This window comes from Chinchilla lanigera, unplaced genomic scaffold (assembly GCF_000276665.1).
Source record: "Chinchilla lanigera isolate Chin_1 unplaced genomic scaffold, ChiLan1.0 scaffold00005, whole genome shotgun sequence".
Classification (NCBI taxonomy): Eukaryota; Metazoa; Chordata; class Mammalia; order Rodentia; family Chinchillidae; genus Chinchilla; species Chinchilla lanigera.
This window is the reverse complement of record NW_004955406.1, coordinates 37,933,071-37,958,533: the sequence shown is the minus strand read 5'-3', so window position 1 is coordinate 37,958,533 and position 25,463 is coordinate 37,933,071. Positions and strand designations below refer to the sequence as shown.

The following is a 25,463-nucleotide window of genomic DNA, read 5'->3' as shown; positions in this document are numbered from 1 at the left end:
CCCGCCGTAGCCCCGCCCCAGCGCCGCGCCCCGCCCAAGGCCGGCCCACCAGCACGCCCACCCCGCCCTGCTCGGGAGCCTGGTGCCCCTCACCCAGCAGGGCACTGCCCAGCTCTCCCTGTCCCTGGCACCGCGGTGGCTCCTCCCGTCTGAACCGTCACGGACACAGCGAGCAGCTGGACACTGCAGCCTGGGAGGCCAGGCGGTGCCCTGGGCCCGCCTGGGCCCAATCATGATCCCAGGCTCTAAGAGCCCTGATCATGGTGCCACCTCCGAAAATCCTGCACAGGGGCCAACCCCGGGGGTGGGGGCAGGGCCGTACCTTCCCTTGTGCGGGACCTCCTCTGCCCTGGTGTCCGGCCCCAGACGTCCTGCAAGGGGAGGGCCGAGGAGAGCAGGGGAAGAGGCTGCGAGTTGCCCTGCCCCCATTCCGAAACACAGGCACCCTTTGAGAGCAGTTCAGAGCGGCTTTGTCCGCAGCCGTGTACACAGGCCGGGGCTCTGGCAGCTGCACCGGGTCCCTGGGGTGGCCCGTTTCCCCGAGCGGACAGCACTGGTACCATGGCCTCGCCTGCAGGGATGGCAAGCTGCTCAGGCCACTTGGGGACCATCGGGAGAAATACCCTTCACACTGAAATTCTTTTCCTTCAGGGAGCAAGGCTGCGAAATCGCTGCCATAGCCACAAGAGCACAGGAAGGCCACCGCTAAGCACAGGTGGGGCCAGTGTCTCCAGGTGGGGGTCCATCCTCTTACAAAAGCAGGTGCAGTACCCCAGTGACTCTGCCCCCTGAGGCAGGGGTACCCCAGCAGGAACTGCAGCCCAAGCAAGGGAAACAGCAGGGCTTGCCTTTGCCCTTACCACCTACCCTTCACAAGGCACTTCCACACTCGGACATCTGTTTTGTTTTGTTTTTGGTACCGGGAAATGAACTCAGGACCTTGCGCTTGCCAGGCAGTTGCTGTGTCTCTGAGCTATATCCCCAGACTACCACCCTTGGACATCTAATCTACCTCCTCAGAGGGTGGTGAGGTCACACCTGCCTGTAAGCCCAGCCTGGGTGATTTATCATCGAGGCCCTAATAAAAAATAAAGGGCTGGCAATATAGCTCAATGTGAAGGCCCTGAGTCCAAACCCCAGTACCAACAAACCTATCTCAAAACAAACAACAAAAAAAAAACCTAGCTCATTAGCTAACACAGCTCCATGAGCTAACCCAGGTTGCTAGATGTTACTAACAATATTGTTTATTTTTTGAGACAGGGTCTCATTATGTGGTTCAGGCTGGCCTTAAACTCACTATGTATACCAGGCTGACCTCAAATTCACGTTGATCTTCCTGCTTCAGCCTCCCTAGTGCTGGTTTACAGATGTGTGTCATCTTCACTGGCATGCCCAGCTTCAATTTCATTTTACAAGTGGAAAAGCTAAGACCCTAGTAAAGTAAAGAACTTGGTCTAGGCAACACAGTCGGTAAATGAGAGAGGCAGCCGTGAGGACCCAAGTGTAGATCTGGGGTGAGACAGTTAAGGGCCACCATGGGGGGATAACAAAATAAACCACTGGGCACAGGATACTGTTACCTTTGTAGCATAGCATGTTGCTGCTCTGCTTCTGTGCTTATTTTCTGTCATACTTTTTCACCAGACCCATAGAGAAAGCCTGATAAAAGCACAAAAGGAGAATGTATACACAAGATGATAAAACCGTTACTGAGATGAAACCAGCTGACTTGCTCTCGGTTGACTTAAAGGAGCATTAATTTTGGAGGTCACAGCCGGGTAAGCCATTATTGTTTCCCACTAGCTTCGCCATAAACATCACTTCTGATGTGTGGGTGATGATAACAGCAACTCAGGATTGCCGCGGTCCGGCCGCAGCAGGTCCAGGAGATTCCTGCAGGAGGAAACGACACGGGCGAAGAGACAAACAACACGGACACCAGAGGTCCTTCTGGTGGGCCAGGGAGCAAGACTCCTCTGACCCAGAGAAATGGTTTTTGCTTTATTATATACCTTTGCAATTACATATGAAACTCTTAGATGCAATGAGGTTTCTATTTTAGTTACAGATTCAGACATGGTTGACCCACCGTCCCGCTGCAACCCTAGCGGGAAATCAACTTTTTTTTTTTAAAGCACATAAAAGGAAGCAAAAAGATCAATCACTAGGTGTTCTTGATTAGATGTAATTTTTCATAGAATTGTTCACTTGTCTACTGGACAACAGGGCCCACATTTACAGTATCTCCATCTAGAGCCAGTCCAGCACGCACAGGGCGTTCGCCTAATGTTTTCCCATCATGCACTGAGGCCCGCGCAGCGCTCCCCTCTTGTTCCGGTGGGCGAACATTGCCACACAGGAGATAGGGGACTGATGCAAATCTCTGTGGTGGGTTTTACTTCCCCCTTCAACCCTGGAGGTGTGCCTTCCATCCTGGGCTCTGATTCCTTAACTACTTCCAGTTCTGATCCTTCAGGTTCCCAACCATCCTTTATCAATGGCACAGTGACTATCTGGAAATCTATGAGTAATAGAGAGTAGCGGGAGAGGCCGCACACGCATCCTATGTGGTCCCTGCTTTGCAGATACCCGCTGCCAGTCCCGATTTTGTCAAGGAACTGGCATTGGAAGGTCTCTGGCACAGGATGCTGAGGCAGGAGGACCAAAAGTTTGGGGCCAACCTGGGCAACAAAGTGAGGCCCTGTCTCAAAATAGGAAAGGAAAAAGAACTGGAGTTTTAGTTCAGTGTGAGACTCTGAGGTCAATCCCCAGTACCCTTCACCCCCAAAAGGTAACTTTTGTCTAAGTTACTTCTCAGGGACCTGAAGGCCACTTCTGCTAAAAGTACTGACTCTTCCTTGGGCCTGCAGTTGTCTGATGGGTGACTAGAACTGATGAGAGGGTTTGGCATCTGTCTTCATGCTGTGTCTGTTCCTTTGACTGCCCTAACTTTTGAGTCACATTCTTCTTTTTTGGGTTGTTTTTTGGATTTTTTAAAAAAAATTTTGGTATTGGGGATTAAACCCACAGCTTTGCATATCCTAAGTAAGTGCTAAGATACATCCCCACGTCTTTTTATTTGTTGATTGTTTGATATTTTAAATTTTGAGATAAGGTTTTTCTAAATTGCCAGGGTTGGCATTGAACTTGAAATCTTCCTGCCTCAGCCTCCCAAGTAGATGAGACTATAGCTCTTGCCACCATATCCAGCTGCTTTGGGGCTACATGTATACATACTGTCTGTTGAAATTGGTGTTTTCTTTTTCTTTCCCTTTTCTCTCTTTTTCTTTCCCATACCATTATGGCTCATGTCTAGATGTCCCTCCAAAGCCTCATGTGGTCATAGGTGGGGCTTTTTCAGAGGCAGCTAGATCTAGAGTATGTGATGCTGGAACAGGTTCATGGTACATGCTAGGATCAAGGGCACTAGGATTAAGGGTGTGAATGCTGCCCTTCTTGAGTAACCTGGATAAGATTCAAGGGACAGAAAGAGCTGTGGTCATCCCTTGTTGCTTTGCTACCTTCTACCCGCTACGAACTATTTCTCCTTTGAGAGGCCATCCTGCCTTGGAGCCAGCTGATGATGGACTGAAACCTCTACAAACTGTGAGCTAAATAAACCTTTCCTCCCTTAACTTTGGGCATTGGGTATTTTGTCTCAGCAACGGGAAAAGTAACTAAGACATGATACCCTTGTTCTCCTTCAGCAGCTGCAACAACCCAAACACTTAAAGTCTTTCAACCCTGTCATAAAGCCTCAGCCATCCCACAAGGCCATGGTATTTGTACAGGATGATGGTGGCAGCTGCAAGAGGAACTCAGCTCCTCTAGGACCAGTTGACTCTGACTGCCCAGTGATTTACAGCAATCATCCTGCGTCAGCCTCCCAAGTGTTGGGATTAGAGGCATGCGCTGCCACGCCTGGCTGGCCCAAATCTTGTACAAGAGGGAAAACATCTTTTTTGAAACCATATCCCTGGCCAGTGAGAAGTTATCAAATTTTGCTCATTTCAACAAATCAATAAAAGTTTTCTTCTCCCTTTCTTGGGAGAACAGTTGGGTCTTTCTGTTGATCAGTTCTGGCTCCCTTCAGCTCCAGCCAAAGTTGGGCATCTCAAGCTGGAGTCCCCAAAGAGCCTGGCCTGTGTATTTGTTGCATTTGGCTCAGTCTTTTTCTGTGGTTCCTACTCCAAAAGATCCCAGCTCTGGTGATAGTGGATTCTTATTCCCACAGGAGATGCAGCAGACTTTGGGTGTTTGGGGAGCAGCTCCACCCTGAGCGCATGCGTTCTAGCACATCTCCGTGAGAGGACAGGCTCCTGCCCAGGAAGTGCCTGCATGCTGGTGGGCTGGTGAGGAAACCATTTGTACAGGACGCAGTCTCAGGGACAGAGACACATCTCTCAGTTACTGCTACCTGCTCACGTGCCCATCACATCTGTCTCCTCTTCTGTGTACCATGAGCTCCATGAAGGCAGGAACCATGCAACTCTGTTGATTGTGTCACCTAATTCTAGCCATAGGTGATCAGTTATTGGTTAAGTGACCCTCAGATGAAGCGCCATATCTCCTGTTCAAGACTGACTCTCCTGAGTGTGCACTTGGCCCCATCTGATCTTTCTCTACATTATCCCTTCTTTGGTGTAAGTTTCTCCCTTGCTACCAGCTTTTATTCCCCAAGGAAACGAACTCTCTGGCAAGGTGGTTCACATCTGTGATCCCAGCTACTGGGGTGGGACGGGGCAGGGTGGGGGTGGGGCCGAGGCAGGCAGAGTGCGAGTTGGAGGCCAGCCTGGTAGGTTAGCAGGACTGTCTCAGAGTAAAACAGGGGCTGGGGCTGTAGCACTGTGGTGGAGCTCTTGCCTAGCATGTGTGAGGCCCTGGATTCCATCCCCAGTGCCATAAACAAAGAGCCCTCAAGTCTTTCCTGTTAGAAAACCAAAGTGAAATGGCGTGTTTGCCTTTCTTTTCTCCAGTTAGTCCTCCTCACAGCTTATGCCCAACACCTCCAGCTCACAGTGCCACCTAACTCTCACCAACATCATCTGCAGTTTTCTTGTTTTCTTATAGTTGATAAATTCTAGGCCAGCTTTTCAGTGCATGCAATAAGTGATTGGTAAGACCAGGACAGGAAGAGAGAATTGGCACTTCTGAGCAGGTGCTCTGGAGCCCAGGGATGAAGAGTAGGGGCAACCAGCGTCAGACGTTGATGTGGATGAGAGTCCAGAAAGAGGCCACAGGGCTGGAAGTGAGGAAAGGGTTTGGTGAGAGGACTGGGGAGGCCCGGGGGCCCAGGAAGAGGTTGCCCAAATCCTCAGGCCTGGAGGGGCTCTGTTAACTCTCCCAACCAGGGCCACAGGAACACCCTCCCTCCCCGTCCAGTGGGAAAGGCAGGCGAAGTGTTCTGTGAGCAGATGGACGAACTCTGGATTTGGCCAGTAGGCGGCTTTTCCCAGCGTGCCTGGAATATAATCACCACGGAAACACTAGCCTCTCGCCCTGCAATGAGCTCTTCCTATTTTACAGATGAGGAAACTGAGCTGGAAGAAGTTAGTTCTCTCAGATCACACTGCTGAGATTTAAAGTTGGGCTTTTGTGACTTTACAAATCAGACCCCACACTGGGAGTGGTGGTGCACACCTATACTCCTACCACTCAGGAGGCTGAAGCAGGAGGATCACAGTTTGAAGGCTAGTCTGGCCTATATAGTAAGACCCTTATTAAAACAAAACAAAACATAGTAAAAACAAACCCAGGCCCTTGGGAGCCACCACTTGTTTCTCCTTAAACATGTCTGCAATGCTCAGGGCTATGCTTGGCTATGCCCACCATGTACCTGGGCAAACTCTGATGCCAGCCTTAAACTCTAGCAGGATCTGGGTGGAAACATAGCTAGGGTAGCTGGAACCGGGGGAAAGAGGAGGGGAAGGGCTGGGACCATGTCTGTGACCCAGTGGGGCTTGCCTGGGGCTATAGAGTGCGCTACTGAGTCATGTCCCTCCTGGGACGGATGACCATGCTGAGGTCGGTCCTCCAACCCCTCCACGCTCATCTCAGAGCCTGAGGGCCACCCTGGGCATTGCTGAGGCCCTCCTCACCTTCCCGGCCCCGGAGCCGCCTCCCCCAGCCTCCTGCTGACTGACCAGCAAAGCTCCAGCCCCCACTTCTCTCTGTCTGTGGTGGTTTGAGCTGTGCTACTTTTGAGATCGGCAAACTCCCTTCCTCTCTACTTCCTGCCCCTGGTCAGTCAGTGGTCTCTCCAGAAGGGCCCTCCAGGCTACTGGCCCTCCTCCTCACTGGTCTCTGTCAGCCAGCTCTACAAACAGGTAATTGCACATCCCTTTCCTCCATCAGGACACTGCGTTCTCTCCTGTTTGGTTTAAGCTGTCCCTCCCTAACCTAGAGGTTAGGACAGAGTCCCCTTCAGTCCACAGCTGAGGAAGCAAGGCCCGGGAGAGCATCAGGAGGTTGGCCAGCCTCATGGCTGAGTTGGGGCTGAAGGAGCCCAGGTCTCCAGGCTCCCCACTGCTGCTGAATAAACAAGTATCTCTCTTTAACCAGAATATTTTTTTCCTGTTGTCTACCTTTAATCTTTCAAGCAAAGACTGGATGTTCTGTGCCTGTCCTTTTGATCAGGGCCTGGGGGGTAAGGGTAGGTGAAGAACAGTGGGGACCAGCCTCCCGGCCACCCAGCTCCTGCTGAGAAGGGGTGCTTTTGCCAAGGGTGTTTGCCAGCACCTTTACAGCAGGGTGCTCAGAATGCTCATCCGTAGTGTGCCCAGCACATTCAGGCGGAGCTCTGGCAGCCTGGGCATTGCGAGGCCCTCCTCACCTTCCCAGGCCTCCAAACAGCAGGGGATGATCAGGCTGGTGTGGGTAGCACGTGTGAGAAGCCCCCTTCTGGGTACACCCTGGTGGCTACAGGGACAGCGGCAATCCCAGGCAGCCAAAGCCAGACTGGGAGGGCCAGGTTATCTTTAAATGGTCCCTTACTCAGCCTGCAGCTCTGCCAGCTGGGCAGGCTGGGGGCAGACAAGTGTTATTTTGGGACAGAGGGTAAGAGAGGAGGAAGGCTCTGTTTACAGCTTTTCCCTGTCTGTTCCTGTCCCCTCTCCGGGCAGGGTTAGTGGCCCTCAGGCTGCAGTACTCGGCAGGCCCCGGGGTGTTTCCAGCCGCGCTGTATAAACCATCAGCACAGATGGGGAAGGCTGAGGCTGCAGAGACACATGGTCTCTCTTTCTCCACTACCCCCAGCTTTCCTCCCCTGCCCTCCCTGCTTCTTTTTTTTAAGCAGTGGCAAAGTTTACCTGAAAAAGTAAAAGTGAAGGAGAAACTGGCTTTGCAGAGTAAGCTTGGGCAGAGGAAAAAGCAAGTTAAAAGTACACCCTGGAGGATGTGGGGTGGGGGTCAGGTGAGGAAAAGCCACCGTGGCCCTCCACCTTCTAATACTGGGCATTCAACCCAGGGCCTCAAGTATGCTGGGCAGGTGTTCTAGCACTGAGGTACCTCCCCAGACCTTCTTGAGACAGGGTCTAAATTCCCCAGGTTGGCCTCCAAATTTTTTTGGGAAAAAGGTTCTCACTATACAGTTCAGGTTTGCCTTGAACTTGTGGAAATCTTGCTGCCTCAGGCTCCCGAGTGCTGGGATTACAGGTGTGCACCACCATGCCCGCCTGGCCTCAAATCTTTGATCCTCCTACCTCCTATATTTAGGATTAGAGCCATGTGTCCCTGAACCCAGATGATACAGGGTCTTTCTTGTCAAAAGCAGCTCTGTAAAGGCAGGTTTAGGTGCTCATAATTCAACATGAGATTAGACAACAGCTAAAATTAGTATTATGGGGACACACTACAAAGTGCTTTGATTGCATTCACTTTAATTCACTTTTGAGACAGGTCTTGCTATGTAGTCCAGGGTGGTCTTGAACTCAGTGATCCTCCTGTGTCAGTCTCCAAAGTACCAGGACTACAGGCATGTGCCACTATGCCCAGCCTGCATTCACTTTAATTCTCACAATCACTTCATGGAGCAGATATTAACATACTGGTCCTGTGGCTTAAGTGGAAACAAAACAAAAACCAAGTGCAGGCATAACTTAAATATAATCACCCAGCCGGCAAATGGCAGAGCAGGATTCAAACCTAAGCAGTCTGGCTCGAGTCCCAATATCTGAACCACCACCTAGGTCTGAGTCCAGTGCTGCCACTTACTGGCTCTGCAAGCTGGACGAAACCACCTGCCCCCTCTGGCCTTGGCTTCCTCACGTGGAAATAGACGGGTGTTCAGTCAGACCCACTAGAATCCCTAAGCCACAGTGAGCAGAGGTGCTGGCCCATCCTGTGCCTCTGCTCAGTAGGCAGTGAGCTTACTCAAGGTCACACACGGCACCGGCACCAACCTGGCTTCTGGGCTCCTGTCAGCGAGCCATCAGTGATCAGGGAGCTGGTGTGGGGCATGAAGTCAGGTGTGGATTTGCAATCACAGGTTTGGAGGAAAAGTTTTAACTGGATTAGATAAACTGAGCCTCTAGACTACCTGGTAGGGAATCTGGCCTGTTATTATCATTTGTTCCCGCTTCCAGGATCATGAATGTGTCCTGGGGTCTCACACAGTGTAGTAACATTGGGGGTGGGCCTTCTTTTTTCCTACTGAACACTGACCTCAGGGCTGAGGCACAGTTGGTTTTTATTTTGAGACAAAGTCTCACTAAGTTGCCCAGGCAAGGCTCCAACTTTCCATCCTCTTGCCTCAGCCTTCCAGAGTGCTGGGATTACATGCTTGAGCCACCGTGCCCAGCCTCGGCCCGCACTGGCTCTCCACAACACCAGCAGTTCAAGCCTGTGTGCCCCACATAGCCTCCCATGGAAGGCGCTCTGCCACGTCATGACAAGGTCCTTACACGTGCACACCTCAGAGGCCCCTGCCCCACATCTTCTTCGCCCCCTTTCTCCACCCTGGGCTCAAGCTCAGTTCATGTGAGCGCTCACCAGCAGGTCCAGAATCATAGCCACAATGCCTTGTGCTGCTTGCCACCCTGGAAAAACAGCTAAGGAGAGAACTTTGAAGAATCCACTTATGTCCTTGGAGCGAGAGGGAAAAATGTAGTGAAAGCAAATTAATATGCCGATGATTTACCATGTCACACAGATAACCACAGGAAAACTGCTTAGCAGGTGGAAAGCAGCAGCTGGGCCACCACCTGTTCCGATCCTACTCCAAGCAGGGCTGCGGGGCTGGTCCCTTCCTCAGAAAGCTGTCCTCCAAAAAGCTCACCAAGGCCCTGATTTAGCAGCAGTAGCATCTGTGAAACTCAACTGAGTCATACTCAAATCCAGTCAGGGAGACTGAGCCAAATGTAGCTGCCACCTCTGGAGGCGGCAGGTAGGAGGGGACAATTCTCTCCACTAGAGCGCTCTCATCGTTAGTTTTAATTCTAACTACAGTCCAGTGAGGTTGGCACAGTCCATTTTAAGGATGAAGAAACAGAGGCTTAGATGGGATGTCACTTGCCCCGGGTCCTCTCTTTCCACTGACATAATCAAGGCACGTCAAAACAGTTCAAGACTTACAGGGCCTCCCTGGGCCTTCTGGTCAGTCTAGCAGTTCCTCAAGCACTTTTCCTTCCATAGCACAGCTGCTACAAAATCATGTATTCCATACAGAAGTGAGAGCTTAGTGATCTGTGATTTGAAGACACAGGTAGTAACGCTACCCTGTTCTCACCCGCTCAAAACACTGGAATGTGAGGGTACCTGCTGGATGGTTGATGTTGACTTGTACCATCTGCCAGAGAAAGGTCAACAATTCAGAAAGTTTGGAATTTTATGAGCAATTACTTTTGTCTGCTTTGTGACTAGAATCCTGGTAAGGTATCGATCGTTAAGCCTAGTTTGAAGCCCTCAGAGAACTGGGGCTTTTCCACAACAGATATGACTGCTAAGTCCAAGTCCAGCCGCAGGTTGAGGACTTGTATTGGTGGTGAGGAATGTGCACTGTTGCAAAACATCTCATCCCACAGCTGTCACTTCTGAAAGCGCTCACTCATTAGTCACAAAGCCTACTGACTCTGCCTTGCTGGTATTTCACTAACCCGTCTCTTCCACTCTACCCCCTCAGCTACAGCCTCCGTCCAGGCTCTGGGTTCTTCCACCTGGCTGCGCCACGCTGCATTCCTCCTCGTCAGTCCAGGTTCCAAGCTGCCCTTCCAGCCACTTTGGGACTGACATCAAAACACTCACGTCACTGCTGCTTAAAATCCTTAAGTAGTCCCCCAGTCTTTCAAGGAAGCAGGCCTTGTAGGACCCTCTATCTGGCCCTCACGTGTTCTTCCAGCTTTATATTTGGTGAAGCCCCTGTAGAGCCTACTCTGTTCTCCTTTCCCCCAGTGTTGGGAATTGCTAGTCAAGTGTTCTACCACTGAGCTACAGTCCCTGCCCAATTCAACACTTGCAACACACTTTTAAGCTCTGAAAATGCAGTCATTTCTTGATTTTTTTTTTTCCTTAAATACTTCTTTGAAAAGGCCAGCTCTGTTCTCCTCTGCCTGGCAAATGCAGAGAACTGGCAGTGGGCACAGGCTGCTTGGACTGCGGTACCACTCTGGCAGGTAAAACTGATAGCTGCCTGTTTTCATCAATCTGTAAAATGGAGGAAGCAGAATGACCTGCTTTGTAAGTGAGGTCATTCCAGCGGTGTTCAGCAGTCATTTACCCACTCCTGAAGTGTTAGTGGTACTGTGAGTTCCTCAAAGTGCTCAGTTCAGGGTCGCCTTCTCCACACAACACTGACTTCTACCGGCCAGTGAGCACCGGTGGAACTGAAGACAGCACGTGTTTCTCACAGCACACCCCCATTCACTACACTCACTTCTGATCCCCAACTAGACGAGGAGGGAACAAGTCGCTCCAGCATCTACCACTAGCCTCACATGTCCCACAGAGTAACTTTCACTGAAACTGATGGGAAAGAGCGGCCAGAAACCCAAATTTTCTTATTATCTAGCGGAAGTGAGGAAGTGTGCTATGTCTTTCACTGGATGATCCTTAAATTTCCAAAGCGAAGCCTGAGCACGAAGACTGAAAAGGACACTCAGCACTACGTCCACAACCTGTTTCTACTGTCCCAGCCAAAGACCACACTGGAGTCTTACGGACACATGACCCGTTCCTGGCACAATAAACATGTACTACTGGCACAACACACACTCAGTGAGAGCACAGCAATCTGTGATCCTCATTTACCAAAACCACCACATATTTTTCTTCCCTAATGCTGAGGAAGGAACCCAGAACCTTTCACATGCCAGGCAACTATTCTATTCTCAGCTCGTTTCTAGTTGTTCGGGTCTTAAATTTGAATTCTAAATATCATCCTTCCCTTTCAGAGGGGTTGCCTGTTATCTAGAAATTTCATTAGCATTTCTCCCATACCTATCTTTTGTAAATGGCTTCCAACTGTTTTTTGGAATGAATAAAGAACACACCTATCCCTAAGGAAAGAACGGACAGGAACAGAGCCCCGGAGCAGGGGCACATCATCTAAAGTCATTCCACTTTATTTAAAAAAGTTTTTTTTGTAGATACTAGGGATCCCCAGGGTCTCTGCATTACACTATATCCCCAGCCCTTTTAACTTCAAGATAGGGTCTCACGAAGTTGCTAAGCTGCCCAGGCTGGATTCAAACTTGTGACCCTCCTGCCTCAGTCCACAATGGGTTCATTTGTAGTTTGGTTAGCTGGCAGTCAGTTGCCAACTTCACTACCTTCCTAACACTTTGATATAACCATCTCCAAGTTAGTTAACAAAACTAAAGGCTATAAGGCTGGTTTGCTATTACTTGCTTTTTAGCTCATAATGAGCATCTATGTGACTCCAGTGATTTACTTTTCACATCATTCTTATTATTTTCTTCTAAGGCATTTGTTGTAGGTCATACTTCCCAGTGACTTGCAATTAACAACTTCTTTTCTTGGCCTTCTATCTGCTTTTCAGTCTTCTAGTGCTTCCTCCATTTCCCCTTCAGGCTTTCCACAGGACGAGCTCAACCGACTCCTGGGAACCTACTGGTGTCTAGCTGCTGTTGACTAGCTAGGAACTTGAAGGATCTTATACCTCATGGGTTTTTTCTTCATCTTGAGCTCTACCCTGTTAGTCCTGTCCTTTTCAGACTGAAGCTGGTTCTCTTTGGCCAAGATAGCACACAGAAGAGCAGGAGTTCAACTTCCTGTCATACCACTGGCCTCCAAAATCTTTTCTTCTGCTGGCACTGGACATAATCTCTCTGAACTCTTCTTCAAAAGGATGGGAATGTCCACTGTGCACGCCTATTGTAAAGGTTAAATGCTCTGGAAACGTAAGTAAGTGCCTGCATACCAAGGGGTTCAAGACTCTCCATTCTCAACCACAGCGGTGTCTATTAGCCAGGGGTGGCTTTCCAAGTGAACAGGACCCTTTTCTCACGATTCAAGTTTACTTAAGCAAGAGGCTTAGCCCTTCCTCAGAAATCAGCATGCAGATAGTAGGGCAAGAGCCTCTTGCCAAGGACCGTAGGACCACTTTTGGCACTAGACACAGACTATGTTTTCTAACTGTCAGGCTCAGTAGGGGCCTACATCTTTCCAAGCCTGCACTGGGTCCCAACTCACCTCAAACTCAGCAGTCCGATGTTGCTGGCATGAGACCACTCTTTTGTGCCAAAGATCCAAGGCCAATTTAGCTTTGTGGAATGACCTACTACCTCGACCACCAAACCCAACTGACACTGCCCCCTTGAAATCAACTATGAAGTGAGTCTCCAAGACACATTGTGGTTTTCTGGGCATCACTTGGCTAGAACTATCATCATTCTCCTTTTAGTGACTCTCCCAACCAGGGGCAGGAGCAGCAGGGACAGAGGCAGTACTAGCCTCAGAATCTGGTTGGCAGTAAACACACACCCTCAGGCTCTTCAAAGATAATCTAACTGATTTCCCAACTCATTCTAGGGCTGAACACTAGGGACATCTAGTGGCATGAAGTCATTACTGACAACAATATCCTTAGGCTTCCATAAAAGTTCTAGAGTAAATGCCCCACTGTGAGGCCTTCTCAAGAGACACAAATTCATTTTATTACTGTTTCCTTTTTATGAGAATATCACCCTGAAGAAATGTTTTGTGGCCATTAAATATGGGGCACCAGATAGAGGTACTATGAAAAGGGATTAGTAGGCTTTACTTCTTAATTTTTAAATCCTCATTTACCCTATAAATACAAAACAGACTAAAATCCAATTAAAGGACTGCTCTTAAACTCTTCTTCAGTGATGGGGATTGAACCCAGAACCTTGAGTATGCTAGGCAAGCACTCCATCAGTAAGCTATATCCACAACTCCTTCAATATGTGATTGAATAGTGCCAGTTAAGAATTATTTTGAACTGTCTGCCAAAACATGTTATAACGTCACATAGGCTCCACCTAATCTTTTTTTTCTCCTCCATTTTTACTTGCCTTCAAAAGGGACTGGAAGGCAGAGGTGTTGAGACACCTTATACCATGCAGACTAAATTCATTTGTAAATTATTTTACTGTCCTAGAAAAATATGCATTGCACATGTGAGGGCTATAACTTAACCAATTTAGAGGATTCCTGACAGGAGATAATCTTTGAGTATTTGACTCTGTGGTAATGTGTGGGAGAGGCAATTAAATATAGTTGGGTCGGTTGGAATTTTTTTAAAAATCCTTTTTTTCTAAAAAAGGAAAAACAAACGGCCATCTGGCTTATTTTGTGTGTGCATGTATACACAGGAACAGTTTTGGGGAGGGGTTGTGTCATGCAATGAAGCAAAAACAAGATGACTCCCTTGGACAGAGAGCCTTAGTGTTGCAGGAGGAGGCAGGGAGAGGTCACTGGGAAGGGTTAGCATTAGCTGTTCCCGCTGGTTCCTACTGAGTACCTGAAGCATCAGTGGTGAGGGCAGAAAGCATGATGATCTCTTAAGGGGATTCCTATCTCAACACATCGGATGTCCCATGAAAGTAGACAGGTCTGCTTCACAACATGAATGGTCATGACTTCCTGTGGTCCTGAGGTGGGGCAAAATAATCCATGAACATAGTCCTTCTGGGCACGAATGTTTCTAGACTGGTCACCAGAGGGCTCTGGGAACAGAGATGGGGCAGAACCGGGAAGAAAAAATGTTCCAGAGATCGGTTATCTTCATGGAGACGTGGAGAAATGTTCTTTGTTCCAGCATTCCTAGTTAACACCATTGGTAGGCTTGGTCTGAGCCGTTGTCATGTCACCTTGCAGAGGCCAAGGGCTGAGGGGCAGGAAGTCACCCTAGGTTGAGAAGAAAGTACATCTCAAGGCCAGTGAGGGCTGCAAAATGGTTTGTGGTCAGGCCAAGAGAAGGAGCAAATGTGGAAAGGCTCCTCTGTTTAGATGCCAATGGTCTGTAAAACCCGCCTCTCATTGTCATTGAGGTGGCCTGAAAACATGATGTAACAGGGCTGCTGAGCAAACTGGCAGAGGAAGTCTGTGAGATAAGCCTAGAGGGAAGAATAAGAGTCACATTACTGAGGGTCCCCAGAGCCACCCACCTGCAGCAGGGTAAAAACCACCAGTGGTATAGGGAATGCTGGCTTTTAGACAAATACCAGCTTCCTGAGGGATGTTTTTGAATTCTTGGATCTACTTTAGGTGTAACTCAGGGACAAATTCTATAGGGAACTGAAGAATTTCCCAGTCTCTATCTCATCTTTCACCCTGCAGACCTTCAAAACATAGCTTCATGAAGCTGGGTTATAACACTGGTATAAAACACAAGGCGAAAAGTCCCAGTTCCCCCAAAACCCTCGACCACTCAGCATGGGTCCCCTGAGGCTCCCATAAATGGTATATGCCCATATTCCTATTTCCGTGGCTTAGGATGCTGTCACTTCCAAGACTTCTCTGGACACCCTCACCTGCAGATCAATCTGATAGAGAGGATCCTTCAGGGCATCGGGGTCATCTTCCTCATCATCCTCGTAGTAATCCTCCTCTGTTAGACATAGCCAACACAGGGCAGGTCAGGACAGAGGCCCGTGATCAGCCCTGGGTGGTGATGTACCACCGCATGGCTGAGGCAAAAGGGGCCAAAGTCCAAGGAACGTCCTTGTAGGCCCACCTCTCCCCTTTCTTGGGTACCCCATTGTTGGCATCACTGTACAGAGAAAATGTATTTACCATGGCTATCCTCTTCTCAAACTGCTTACCATATTTACTTGTAGCCAGAATGTCAGATAAAAGCTGGCCAGCTAAACCGTCCTCCTCATCCTCCTCTTCCTCCTCTTGGTCCTCCCACATATCATTGGAGTCATCTACTTGGAAATGAAAAGCAGCTAAAGTATATCCATGCATTTTCCCTTCCCACATTCAAACAGGCCAGAACAGATAGGCCCAGGAGTTTCTGCCATGCAGAAGAGGTGGGAGAGAACCGGGGATGGCCAAACCCTCCTAGTAAGTCTGAATGTAAGAACCAGATCTTCTAAAAAGGAAAGGCCACAGTAGCTCGCCTTCTCCCTGCCCACCACCCCAAGCCTCTGATTTTATAAGGTAGACCCAACAGTATAGTCACAGATAGTCATTCACTAGGTGTTTTTTTCTTTTTAAGTCAATGACAAAAAAACAAATTGATAATTTGTAACTTCATCTGTCAAGTTAAAAGTCTTCTGGGAGTGAAGGCCTGGTGCACCTTGACTCCACTCTGCAGGAGTGGTCTGGCGAGCGGCATTGGCTTCCATGACATTGGAGAGCTCATTGATAATCAGCTTTAGGATCTTGACCAGCAGAGGAATGTTTGTCCAGCGCTCTGGGTCTGGGAAGGAAGGAGGGGCTTCAGGTTAGACTGTCACTGGGCTCTTGTCCCTCCTGCAGTGCCACTCACCAGAGTTCACCATTTCTCAGGTGCTTTCCACTCTCCCTGACTATATTTGGCGACCAAAGAATGATTTATTCAAGTTAAGTGACTTTATTCTGCCTGGTGTTATGATAGTTTAGAAGCAGTAACCAAACTCTAAAACCAAGTAACTGCAGAGCAGAGTTCTCTAGCCCCCATGACTTGCAGTTTGAGAAATATCATTGTTTAATGTAGAACCACAGTTAAAAGACAGCATCTCTGCCACAAATCACTATAGCCATAGGCTATCTGCTAACGACACTGTCAATATGGGTATTATGACCCCAAAATCAAGTTGGAAGCTGGAGATCCTTGGTGCTAGAAACCATTTTTGATAATTTTCAACAGGATGGATATATGTTCTGATCCATTGTTTACCTAGTTTTCTGCTGCTTCTTTATCAAATCCACTCCCACTCACCTTTTTGGTGATGGTATCCCCAGCACTTTTAAAAATTCTTTTGAGATGGGGTTGTGCTAAGTTGTTAAGTTGCCCAGGCTGGGCTGGAACTTGTGATTGTCCTATATCAGCCTCCCAGAGGGCTGGGATTATAAGCATGCACCACCATGCCCAACACTAACATGTTTTAAAAACAGAGATCACAGTACATCCCTACCCTTCACCCTAGGTATCTTATCCCCTACAAGGAATGGATGGATGGCAGCATCACCCACTTTTGGCTGATTTCGAGCGGGTGCGGATGCCCTCATCCATGTTGTAGATCTCTTCTCCTTTCACACGGATATCCTGCAACCGTTTGTCATCTGCATTGATGCCATGCTGGAGTAGTTTACACAGTGCCACAGAGCTGGCAAGGAAGAGCCAGAAAAGGTCAATCAGCTACCCATCTAGACTTCACGCAAAGGAAATCAGCCATTATCCCCTAAGATGCTTTCTTTGAGTGTACAAGTTCCATTTATAACTAATTAGAAGAGATAACTGAGTTTAGTTGAAAATAACTTTAGAATTCACGAGATGGTCTAAATGAGGTCTTGTTACAGTTTAGATCTAGACTGCCCCTACACATTCTCATGTGCCTAAAGTGGGGGCTTTTGGAGGCAGGTTAGATGGGGGCGCCGTACTCCAGGGTGGCTCCATCCACTGATTAGTTCAGTGGTGAGTGTGCTGTTGGGGGGTTGGGGCCTGGAAGAGGCAGGGCAGGGGGGTGACTGGAAGGGTTTATCTCCCTCCCCGCTCCTCCCTTCCCTCCCTGCTTCCTGGCCACCATAAACAGTTTTCCTCTGCCCAGGCCCTTCTACCACGCCATTTCCGCCTGAGAGCCAGGTGACTACTGACTGAAATCTCTAAAGACTGGGAGCCAAAATAAACCTTTCCTCCACTGAACTGCAGGTGTCAGGTTTCATGCCTCAGCAATGGGCAAGTGAGTAGGACAGATCGGCTCTTGTTAAAGCAAAGCTAGAGGGGGTAAGCATTACAACAGATGGCCATGCTGTAGAGTGCAAAGGGTGGTGAGTCTAGGCCAGAAAGTTAGAAGGCCTGGCTTTATAAAAGAGAGTGAGCTACTAGCGGTACTTAGCCGGACGGGGTCTGCGGCAGAAAGACTCTCAGCCAGCAGACATCAGAAATATATGGACTATCGTGTTGATTATCTTTTGAGGATTTCAAGATGGTAGCCATTCAAGCTATGTGTGGTGACACATGACTGTGACCCCACTGCTGGGAGGCATTCAAACATGCAAATTAGCAAGAAAGAGAAAAGAAACTAGAAGGGGTAGTTTGATACTCAAACAAAAATTAACAATCTAAGCCAGGGATGGAAAAAAATGCAAGCAGGGGCAGGGGAAGAATGAATGCTCAGAGAAGAAAAATAGGGCCCTACCTGACTTTGCCTTCATATTGTCCATAAAATAGATGCTGTCGGCTTGTCCACTCAGCCATCACAAACTCCAGGGCAGGTTTGCCAGTAGGTCCTGGGAGGCTACAAAGGAACTCCAAGAGAGGTTCCAGCTGAGTGTGTACCAGATGAGCAAACACCATGATCAGAGACTAGGAGATAACAAGCAGGACATCTGCTTCAGGGCAATTAATTTCACAGACACAGGAGATAAAAGGGAAAGGCGCATCAGTGAAGAAACAGACTATGCACTGTAAGGACAGGCCAAGAGAACGTGGAGATTTCCTTGTCCATGTTCCTGGGGCCAGGAGAGGTCCAATTTTACTGAACTTCAATAAAGACAGTGAGAGGATAAACCAAATCAAGGCCCAAATACTAATCTGCATCTCTACCATCCAGGGTGTGGGAACATCCACCTTCCTTACCTGCATAACACTGAGAGTCTCTGCCTGCTGCATCTTACTGAGGATGGCACGAAGAATCTGATCCAGATTCTCCCCAAGCTCCCGCCCTGCCTTGGAGATGAGGGTGGAGACGAGGCGACCCACAAAGGCTGCAGTGAACTCCGAGGTGCGGGGGTCTAGGAGCTGGCTCACCACTTGCATCACATACCACAGTCCATTGTGGCCTTGCTCATCATGCCACTGGGCTACCTGCTCCAGTGTCACTGATACATAGGCTCGCAAACACTCTCCACCATTCTGGGGAGACAGAGGGGGCAAGCAAGATTAGCAACGAGGAGACAGCTGCCACGAGGCCCTCAGCCTTTATGGGGAAATATTAGTCAGAGGCCTAATGCCTCCTAAGAGCCTCTGGGGTTTGCGGTGGGCTCATTCCACTCAGTCAGGTATCTACCGTTGTAGACACAGACATGTATCACACAGTTCACCCTCTACCCAGTTATTTAAAAAATGTATATTTCTGATCATAGGGGACAATGGTCAAGTAAACTGAGCTTTAACTATAAAGATTAACCCCTGGTACTGAAACATTTCTCAAATAGAGCAGTAATTGGGGGTACTACAGGTTTTTATAGGAATAAAAACAGACTTTACACAAACCAGTTTGCCTAGGGATTTCCAAGCTAACCAATATCCACTGGCAACGTCCTAAAATCTTTTGAATCAATTAGAGTAGTAAAGTCCTGAAAAAGTAACCAACACACTCAAGGAAGAGAAAAATGTTCACCTCTCCAGAGGCTTATCACTTGGCTGACTTTATCAATAGGAGAAATATTCAGAAATTCTTCAGGGCCCAAGTTTAGATATTTGTAATCTCTTCTGTGTTACCAATACTCAGATACAGATGGCCAGAATGCCTGGTATCTGTATTCCTTAAGGTTATAATGCACCTAAAGTATAGAATGTTTGGCTTCTGTAGCCTCAACTCTTCCAGGGTCCTCTGGGTAAATACGGAACTGAGAGAAAAGCATGAAAGCATATCAGATTCCTCAGCTTACTCTAAGCCTGTGGTCTCCATGTCTTAGATACCTGCATAGTGGCATTATCATCTGTGTGAAGGGTGCACTGCGCCACAGCAGGAAAAGCTTGGCAGATGAGGAGCTGGGAAAGGGGAGGCTTTGTATTCCGCACTACTGTGGTCAGGATATCAATAGCTGTCTGCAGGAGAGAAGAAAGAGGAGTCAGAACTGCCTCTGGGTTAGGACATGCCCAACAACCATGACACTTATAGGCAGACAGATATACCACAGCAACCCAGAGAAGGTTCATCAATGAAAGGCAAGTGTCCATAGAAAAGAAACAAACAGTAGTTTATCTTTTCATTAGCCACAGGGGTGGCAGGGAGGGAGAGTACATTGCAGTGGATTGCACAGCCAGGTGACACTTAGTGCTGCTGTGTAATGGTGGAACTATAGTCGATTCATGAGTGCAATTTTTGAATTAGAAGAGCCATCTTTCTTAAAGCCTCAGAAAAGCACCCACTGCTCTTATGGGCAAGTATTCAAGTATAATTGCTCTACTCCATGCATCTCCAATGCTATTACTAGCTTCCCGTCAGCTATGCGGGACCCGTAGGTGGCACTCACAGATCTCTGGCATACACAAGCCTGTGTCCACTCACCGCACAGAGGCCTGCAGGGATCTTGTCTGCTGGGGCCTGCATTATGCTGACCAGAGTAGGAATCAGCCTCATCTGCATTGGGCCCTGACAGGCTTCGATCTGAGACAGCTCCTTGAAGATGTCCTGAGCCAACGAAGCCACAACAGGATCTGAAGTGCAGAAGGCAACACAGAATCCCCGTTTGATGGTCTATGTCTAATTCTGCTTTAATAATGCTTACTGTTTGGTCCTAATCTAACTTTTTCTCTGATTATGTATCACATATTTGGGACCTAATGGGGGTATATGCATAACCTGAGAGAACAGGACAGATACCAAGAAACACAGTACATTTTTTTTTTACTTTTACTTTTCTTTGAGATAGGATCTTCATTCTGTGCTCCATGCTGGCCCGGATCCTCCTGTCTCAGCCTCTTCAGTGCTGGGATTACAGCGAACCACCATGGCCAGTGCAGTGTACATACTTTCATTAAGATAAGGACTAGTCATTAATAGCTATCCCTAAAAACAAAACTTGCCTCTTCTGGGGTAGTTCTGGGGACTGGGCCTTTGCTCTGAACTACATCCACGGCCCTTTTTTTATTCTGAAATAGGGTTTTGCTAAGTCACCAAGTTGTCCAGGCTGGGGCTTGAACTTCTGATTCTCCTACTTAAGCCTCTGAGGTTGCTGAGATTATAGACCTGCCACCATGCCTGGCTAAATTTTTTCTCTGGAGGCAAATCTTTAAGGATTTTGTTGTGAAACCAGGATTGATTGTGAAACCAAATGCCTGGGTGGGGGGTGTTTCCTACTACTCTGTGTAGTGTGGGTGCATGCGTGCCTATGTGGTACTGGAGATTAAATCCAGGGCCTTGCTTATGCTAGGGAAGTGCTCTACTATTAAGCTATATCCCCAGTCCCTGATATTTGTATTAAGAAGATATGAGTTTCAAAAACTGCCAAAATGTATTTTCCCCCCAAAAGTTGTGTATTGAGGAGAAATCACACATATTTCTTAGGAGGTAGTTCACCAGACAGAACTCCCAAAGCCATTTCTGGAGCAAAAATAAATTTCTCTTTATAAAGCAGAACCTTATGTTAGCCAGGTGCCAGCCAGTATTATAGGAGTGCACAATCCCAGTACTCAGGAGGCTGAGGTAGGAGGATCACCATGAGTTGGAGGTCAGCCTCAGTTGCATAGTGAGTTCAGGGCCAGCCTGAACTACATAGCAAGACCTGTCTCAAAAAAAAAAAGCAGACCCTTATGAAAAAGTAGAACTTTAGCTTGACCTTCTTTACCTAGATCAGTGGTGGTGAACCTATGGCATGTATGTTGCAGTGGGCTGCTTTTATCACTGAAAGCTCTAAAAGGTTCACCATCACTGACCCAGATAATAAAAACATTCTCTATTTAGTATGAAAAATGTATTTATATATATATATATATATATATATATATATATATATATAAAATCAATGCAGCATTATTTGTAATAGAGAAAACTCTAGCTGCCTATTTATAGAATGGATAAATGATGATACAGAACTTTTATAGATTATGTGATGGTTGGAAAGAATAATATATCCAAGCATGCAATATGGGAAGATCTCCAAGACAATTTTTTCTTTTTTTTTTTTTTACTTTTTGAGACAGGATTTCGCTATGCAGTTCAGGCTGGCCTTGAACTCACTTTGAAGCCCAGGCTGGCCTCACACTTACAGTGATCCTCTTGCCTTAGCCTCCCAAGTGCTGGGATTATAGGCACATGTTTGACCATACCCAGCAGCACAACTCTACTCTTTGCTAACTGAAAGCCACATTTTGTTTTGTTTTGTTTTGTTTTGTTTTGTTTTGTTTTGTGATATTTAAGACCATCAGGCCCTAGGGAAACTTTCACCTAATTTACCATATTTTCATAGTGTCCCTCATCAGCACACCCTCCCTAATGGCATACCATTACTGTACTTTAGGAAAATGGCAATGGTGAAGGGGCAGATTTTGCTTTCCATGCTTGCTGTGAACTCTGGGTCTACTGTACAAACGATGCATAGGGTCTCCATCACCAGGTTGAGGACCTCTGAGCTGAACTGGGCTGCTAGGTGAATTAAGCCATCAAGGATGCTGGGGAGGAAGGGCTGAAGCACGTGGGTACTCTCTGAGACTTTCAGCTGATCACAGTAACTAGACAGAGAGACAAGCAAGAATTACTCATAAGTAGAATTCTCAATTCCTGGCATTTCCAATCTTACCTATTATAGTATTTATAGACACAGCTTCCTAAAGCTACTTTCTAGAGTCAGATATGTTTTTCCATCTTTATGTAGCATGTTACATAAATCTCAACAGCATTTATTTTTAAGTTCTTCTTTTCACTTTTTTTTCCCCATACAAAGCACAGGATCCAGGTTCTTGCACAGCTAAGCACACATTCTCCCACTGAGCTACATCCCAAGCACATTTGCTATTTCCTTTAAAATTTCCTCCCTCTGTTTTTAAGTATACCCAGTCATGTCATTAAATGAAAACTATTAAGATATTAAACTAAACGCTTTCTGACTCCTCAGACTATTGCTTTAGTCACATTCCTACATGCTGGATTCACAGTCCCACAATTTACTAAACAGTTACAGTGTTTTAACACCTTTTTAACACAATTGTTATTTAATGAGACTAATTTTTTTTGAAGTAGGGTCTTGCTATATAATTCAGGCTGGCTTTGAACTCACTGTAGCTCAAGCTGGCCTCAAACTTGTGATCTTTTTGCCTCAGCCTCCCAAGTGTTGAGATTACAGGCATGCACCATCATGCCCAGCACAAGTATATATCTAAATCTTCACTTTTGTTTATTTTTAGAATGGCAACATTGTTTCTATATGTTAAAAGACCTTGCACAGAAACATGACTCTGCTTTTTAAATTAATGATTCAATTTTAAGTGTTTTATGGTTATATTTTTTGTCATAGCTGTTAGCTTCCCAAAGACCAAAGAAATGGAGCGTTTTGATCTCAGATTTGGCTGTAGACTTTTTGATTGTTGGTATATCACACCTTTTTTTGTAGAGATAGGGTCTTGCTATGCACCTCTGGCCTTAAACTTGCTACCTTTCTAACTCAACCTCCAGAGTACTAGGATTATAGGTGTACATCCTTACGCCTGACTTTTGATTGTCACTACCACCGTGCTCAGGCCTAACTTCTCCTGAAAAGTGATGTGGCATCAGGTTTCGGTCTGCTCCCAACTCCCTGGATGTAGTTTTCAGTCCGTCTCTCTACTAGCACGGTACTCAGCTATACCACAGCCACCCTCTACCCCTAAATTTAAAGGGTTACAGTTATTTGCTCCTCTAATGAATTTTAAACTTTATAGTCTGATAGATTAAAGAGTTTAGGTCATCTGTCCAGGTAACACTAGATCTTTTTTTTTTTTTTTTTTGTGGTACTGGGAATTGAAGTTGGGACTTCATGCTTGCCAGGTTAAGTGTGGTTCCACTGAGCTATATTCCTGGCCCCAATACTAGATCTTATAGGCCATGTTAACATGAATTTAGGCATTATTTTGGAAGTCTTTATCCTATCTTGAAGTCTTCAAGGAAAAGAGATACTCCAAGAAGACTATATATTTTTCTTGTGGCTTCTTGGACCACCTGGCATAATATGACTTTCTTCTGAGGTACCTGAATCTCAGCTTAAAGAGCCATGAAGGATTTTTACTACAAGTGCAGTATCAGGTTTCCATTTTTGAAATAGTGCTTTGGCAGCTCAAGAACATAGCTTGTCAGTTTCAGGCTGGAGGTGGAGATTAGGAAGCTGCTGAAATAATCCAGGCAAGAAAAGTTGAGGATACAGTCTAGTGTAGTAGCAGTCAAAGAGACGAGAGGCTAAGGAACCAAGATCTAAAAGGCAAAGAACTGGGATCTCTATTAATAAACAGGGAATATAAGACTTCTACCTTTAAGTTCAAGATTCCTACCCTTACTAAAGTAAGGGGTAGGCAGGATAAGCTAGGAGACTGTAAATAGTAAGCTCTGTAGTCAATGTATTGATTTTTAGGTACTTATAAGCAGTCTATTTTAATATGCATAATTATCCTAATAAACAGTGGGCATATTAGTTTGGACCTCAGGAAAAAGTCTAGCATAGATACAATTTGAAAAATGACATAGATATAATTATTTGTCAATAAATATCTTGTTTCAAAATTTATTTAAGGCAGTTTACAATGACAAACTATGACACAGAAGAATAAAGCTGGAGCAAAAGAAAAAAGCGAGAGTGGTGAGATGACCATTAAAAGAGTGCTAGAAATATTAGAAAGACATTTCAGTAATATGATAAATACATAAGCCAGACTGCAATTGGCTGGAAAACTAAATCGGAAAATGACCAAATAGAGAATCATGGCTGTGAAGAAAGCATCTCTTCATAGGACAGTTCCTAACCTGGGATCCACAGAGAGGCCTCACAGGATTCAGTGTCTATAATGTATGTAAAATCCTGCAAACATGTCTGCGTTTCTATTTACTTGGCACACATATGCACAACTTTTGTCACTTTTCAGAGATGTTACAGCTTTGGGGAAAACCATTAAACCACTGTCCGTATAGTCAGTGAGAGATATATGTTAATGATTAAAAATAAAAAAGCTTTTTTCATGTATTATCTTCTGATTATAAAACTAATGTAAACTTATCAACAAACATCTTAAATATATAAGTACATAAAGTATGAAATTTCCTTGGATTCTAATCTCTGGAGAGAATCAGTGTAAACACGGATGCTTGACAGGTACTGCTGCTTGTCTAAAACACTCTGGAAGGTAATGGGCTAATTTTACCCTATGTACTTTCACATTCATACCAAGCTCCTCTTTCAGCTTGCAACTTTGAAGATTTCTAAGAAAAATCACAATACAAAGTAGGTACATCTCTATCATTCATTCATATCTGTTTTTAAATTTATTACCTGGTTCTACCGTTGGCCCATTAATGTGTAGTTTCCAGTGAGGTACACATGAATTTGAATGGTTTGGTTCTTATTAGTTGGAAAATGCTTTTAATCGTATACTGACACCACAAGGGACATTTACATTTTTCTTTTTTTAATACAGTGGTATCTTGGTTCATGAACTTAAATTCATTCCATGATTCTGGAAAAGATGGCAACGTTTGTGTTCGTGTGGGAAAGATGGTCACAGCTGTGTTCATCTCCTGATGCACAGTTCACAAACAAAAACAAAATTTTGCCAAATGCTTCTGTTTGCGAACTAAACTATTCTCAAACAAAAGTGTTCATGAACTGAGGTACCTTAAGAAATAATTAGGGGTTGGGGATTTAGTTCAGTGGTAAAACATTTGTCTAGCAAGCAGGAAGCTCTGCATTCAGTCCTCACCACCAAAAATTTAAAAAGCTTAAAAAAAAAAAAAAAAGAAATAATTAATACAGGCCCAGGGATATAGCTCAGCAGCACGAAAGAAAAAATTAATGCATATAAATGAAATCAAGTTTTACAAAGGCCCAAAGTGACACAGGCAGTCACTACTGGCCTAGAAAAATCCTTAATATTCATGTTCTAACTTGGGTAGGCCTCTGAGATATGCAGAGTGGCAACAGAGTATTTT

The 25,463-nt window shown here is 46.3% G+C and overlaps 1 protein-coding gene across 2 annotated transcripts in view; it reads right to left on the bottom strand.

The window, feature by feature from the left end:
* Positions 1-11,542: 11,542 nt before the first annotated feature.
* The window catches only part of Ipo9 (importin 9), a 48,577-nt gene continuing 34,656 nt past the window's right edge, over positions 11,543-25,463 (bottom strand). The window contains exons 15-24 of one of the 2 annotated variants that reach the window (XM_005375192.2): positions 21,801-22,027; positions 19,866-20,014; positions 19,274-19,402; positions 18,209-18,484; positions 17,769-17,935; positions 16,603-16,736; positions 15,725-15,847; positions 15,246-15,350; positions 14,955-15,031; positions 11,543-14,537 (exon numbers count right to left, since the gene is read on the bottom strand). In XM_005375192.2, coding sequence (XP_005375249.1) covers positions 14,427-14,537; positions 14,955-15,031; positions 15,246-15,350; positions 15,725-15,847; positions 16,603-16,736; positions 17,769-17,935; positions 18,209-18,484; positions 19,274-19,402; positions 19,866-20,014; positions 21,801-22,027 — 1,498 coding nt within the window. In that variant the 3' untranslated portion in view covers positions 11,543-14,426. The remainder of the gene's footprint in view (positions 14,538-14,954; positions 15,032-15,245; positions 15,351-15,724; positions 15,848-16,602; positions 16,737-17,768; positions 17,936-18,208; positions 18,485-19,273; positions 19,403-19,865; positions 20,015-21,800; positions 22,028-25,463) is intronic. The other variant, XM_005375193.1, reaches the window with a different exon arrangement.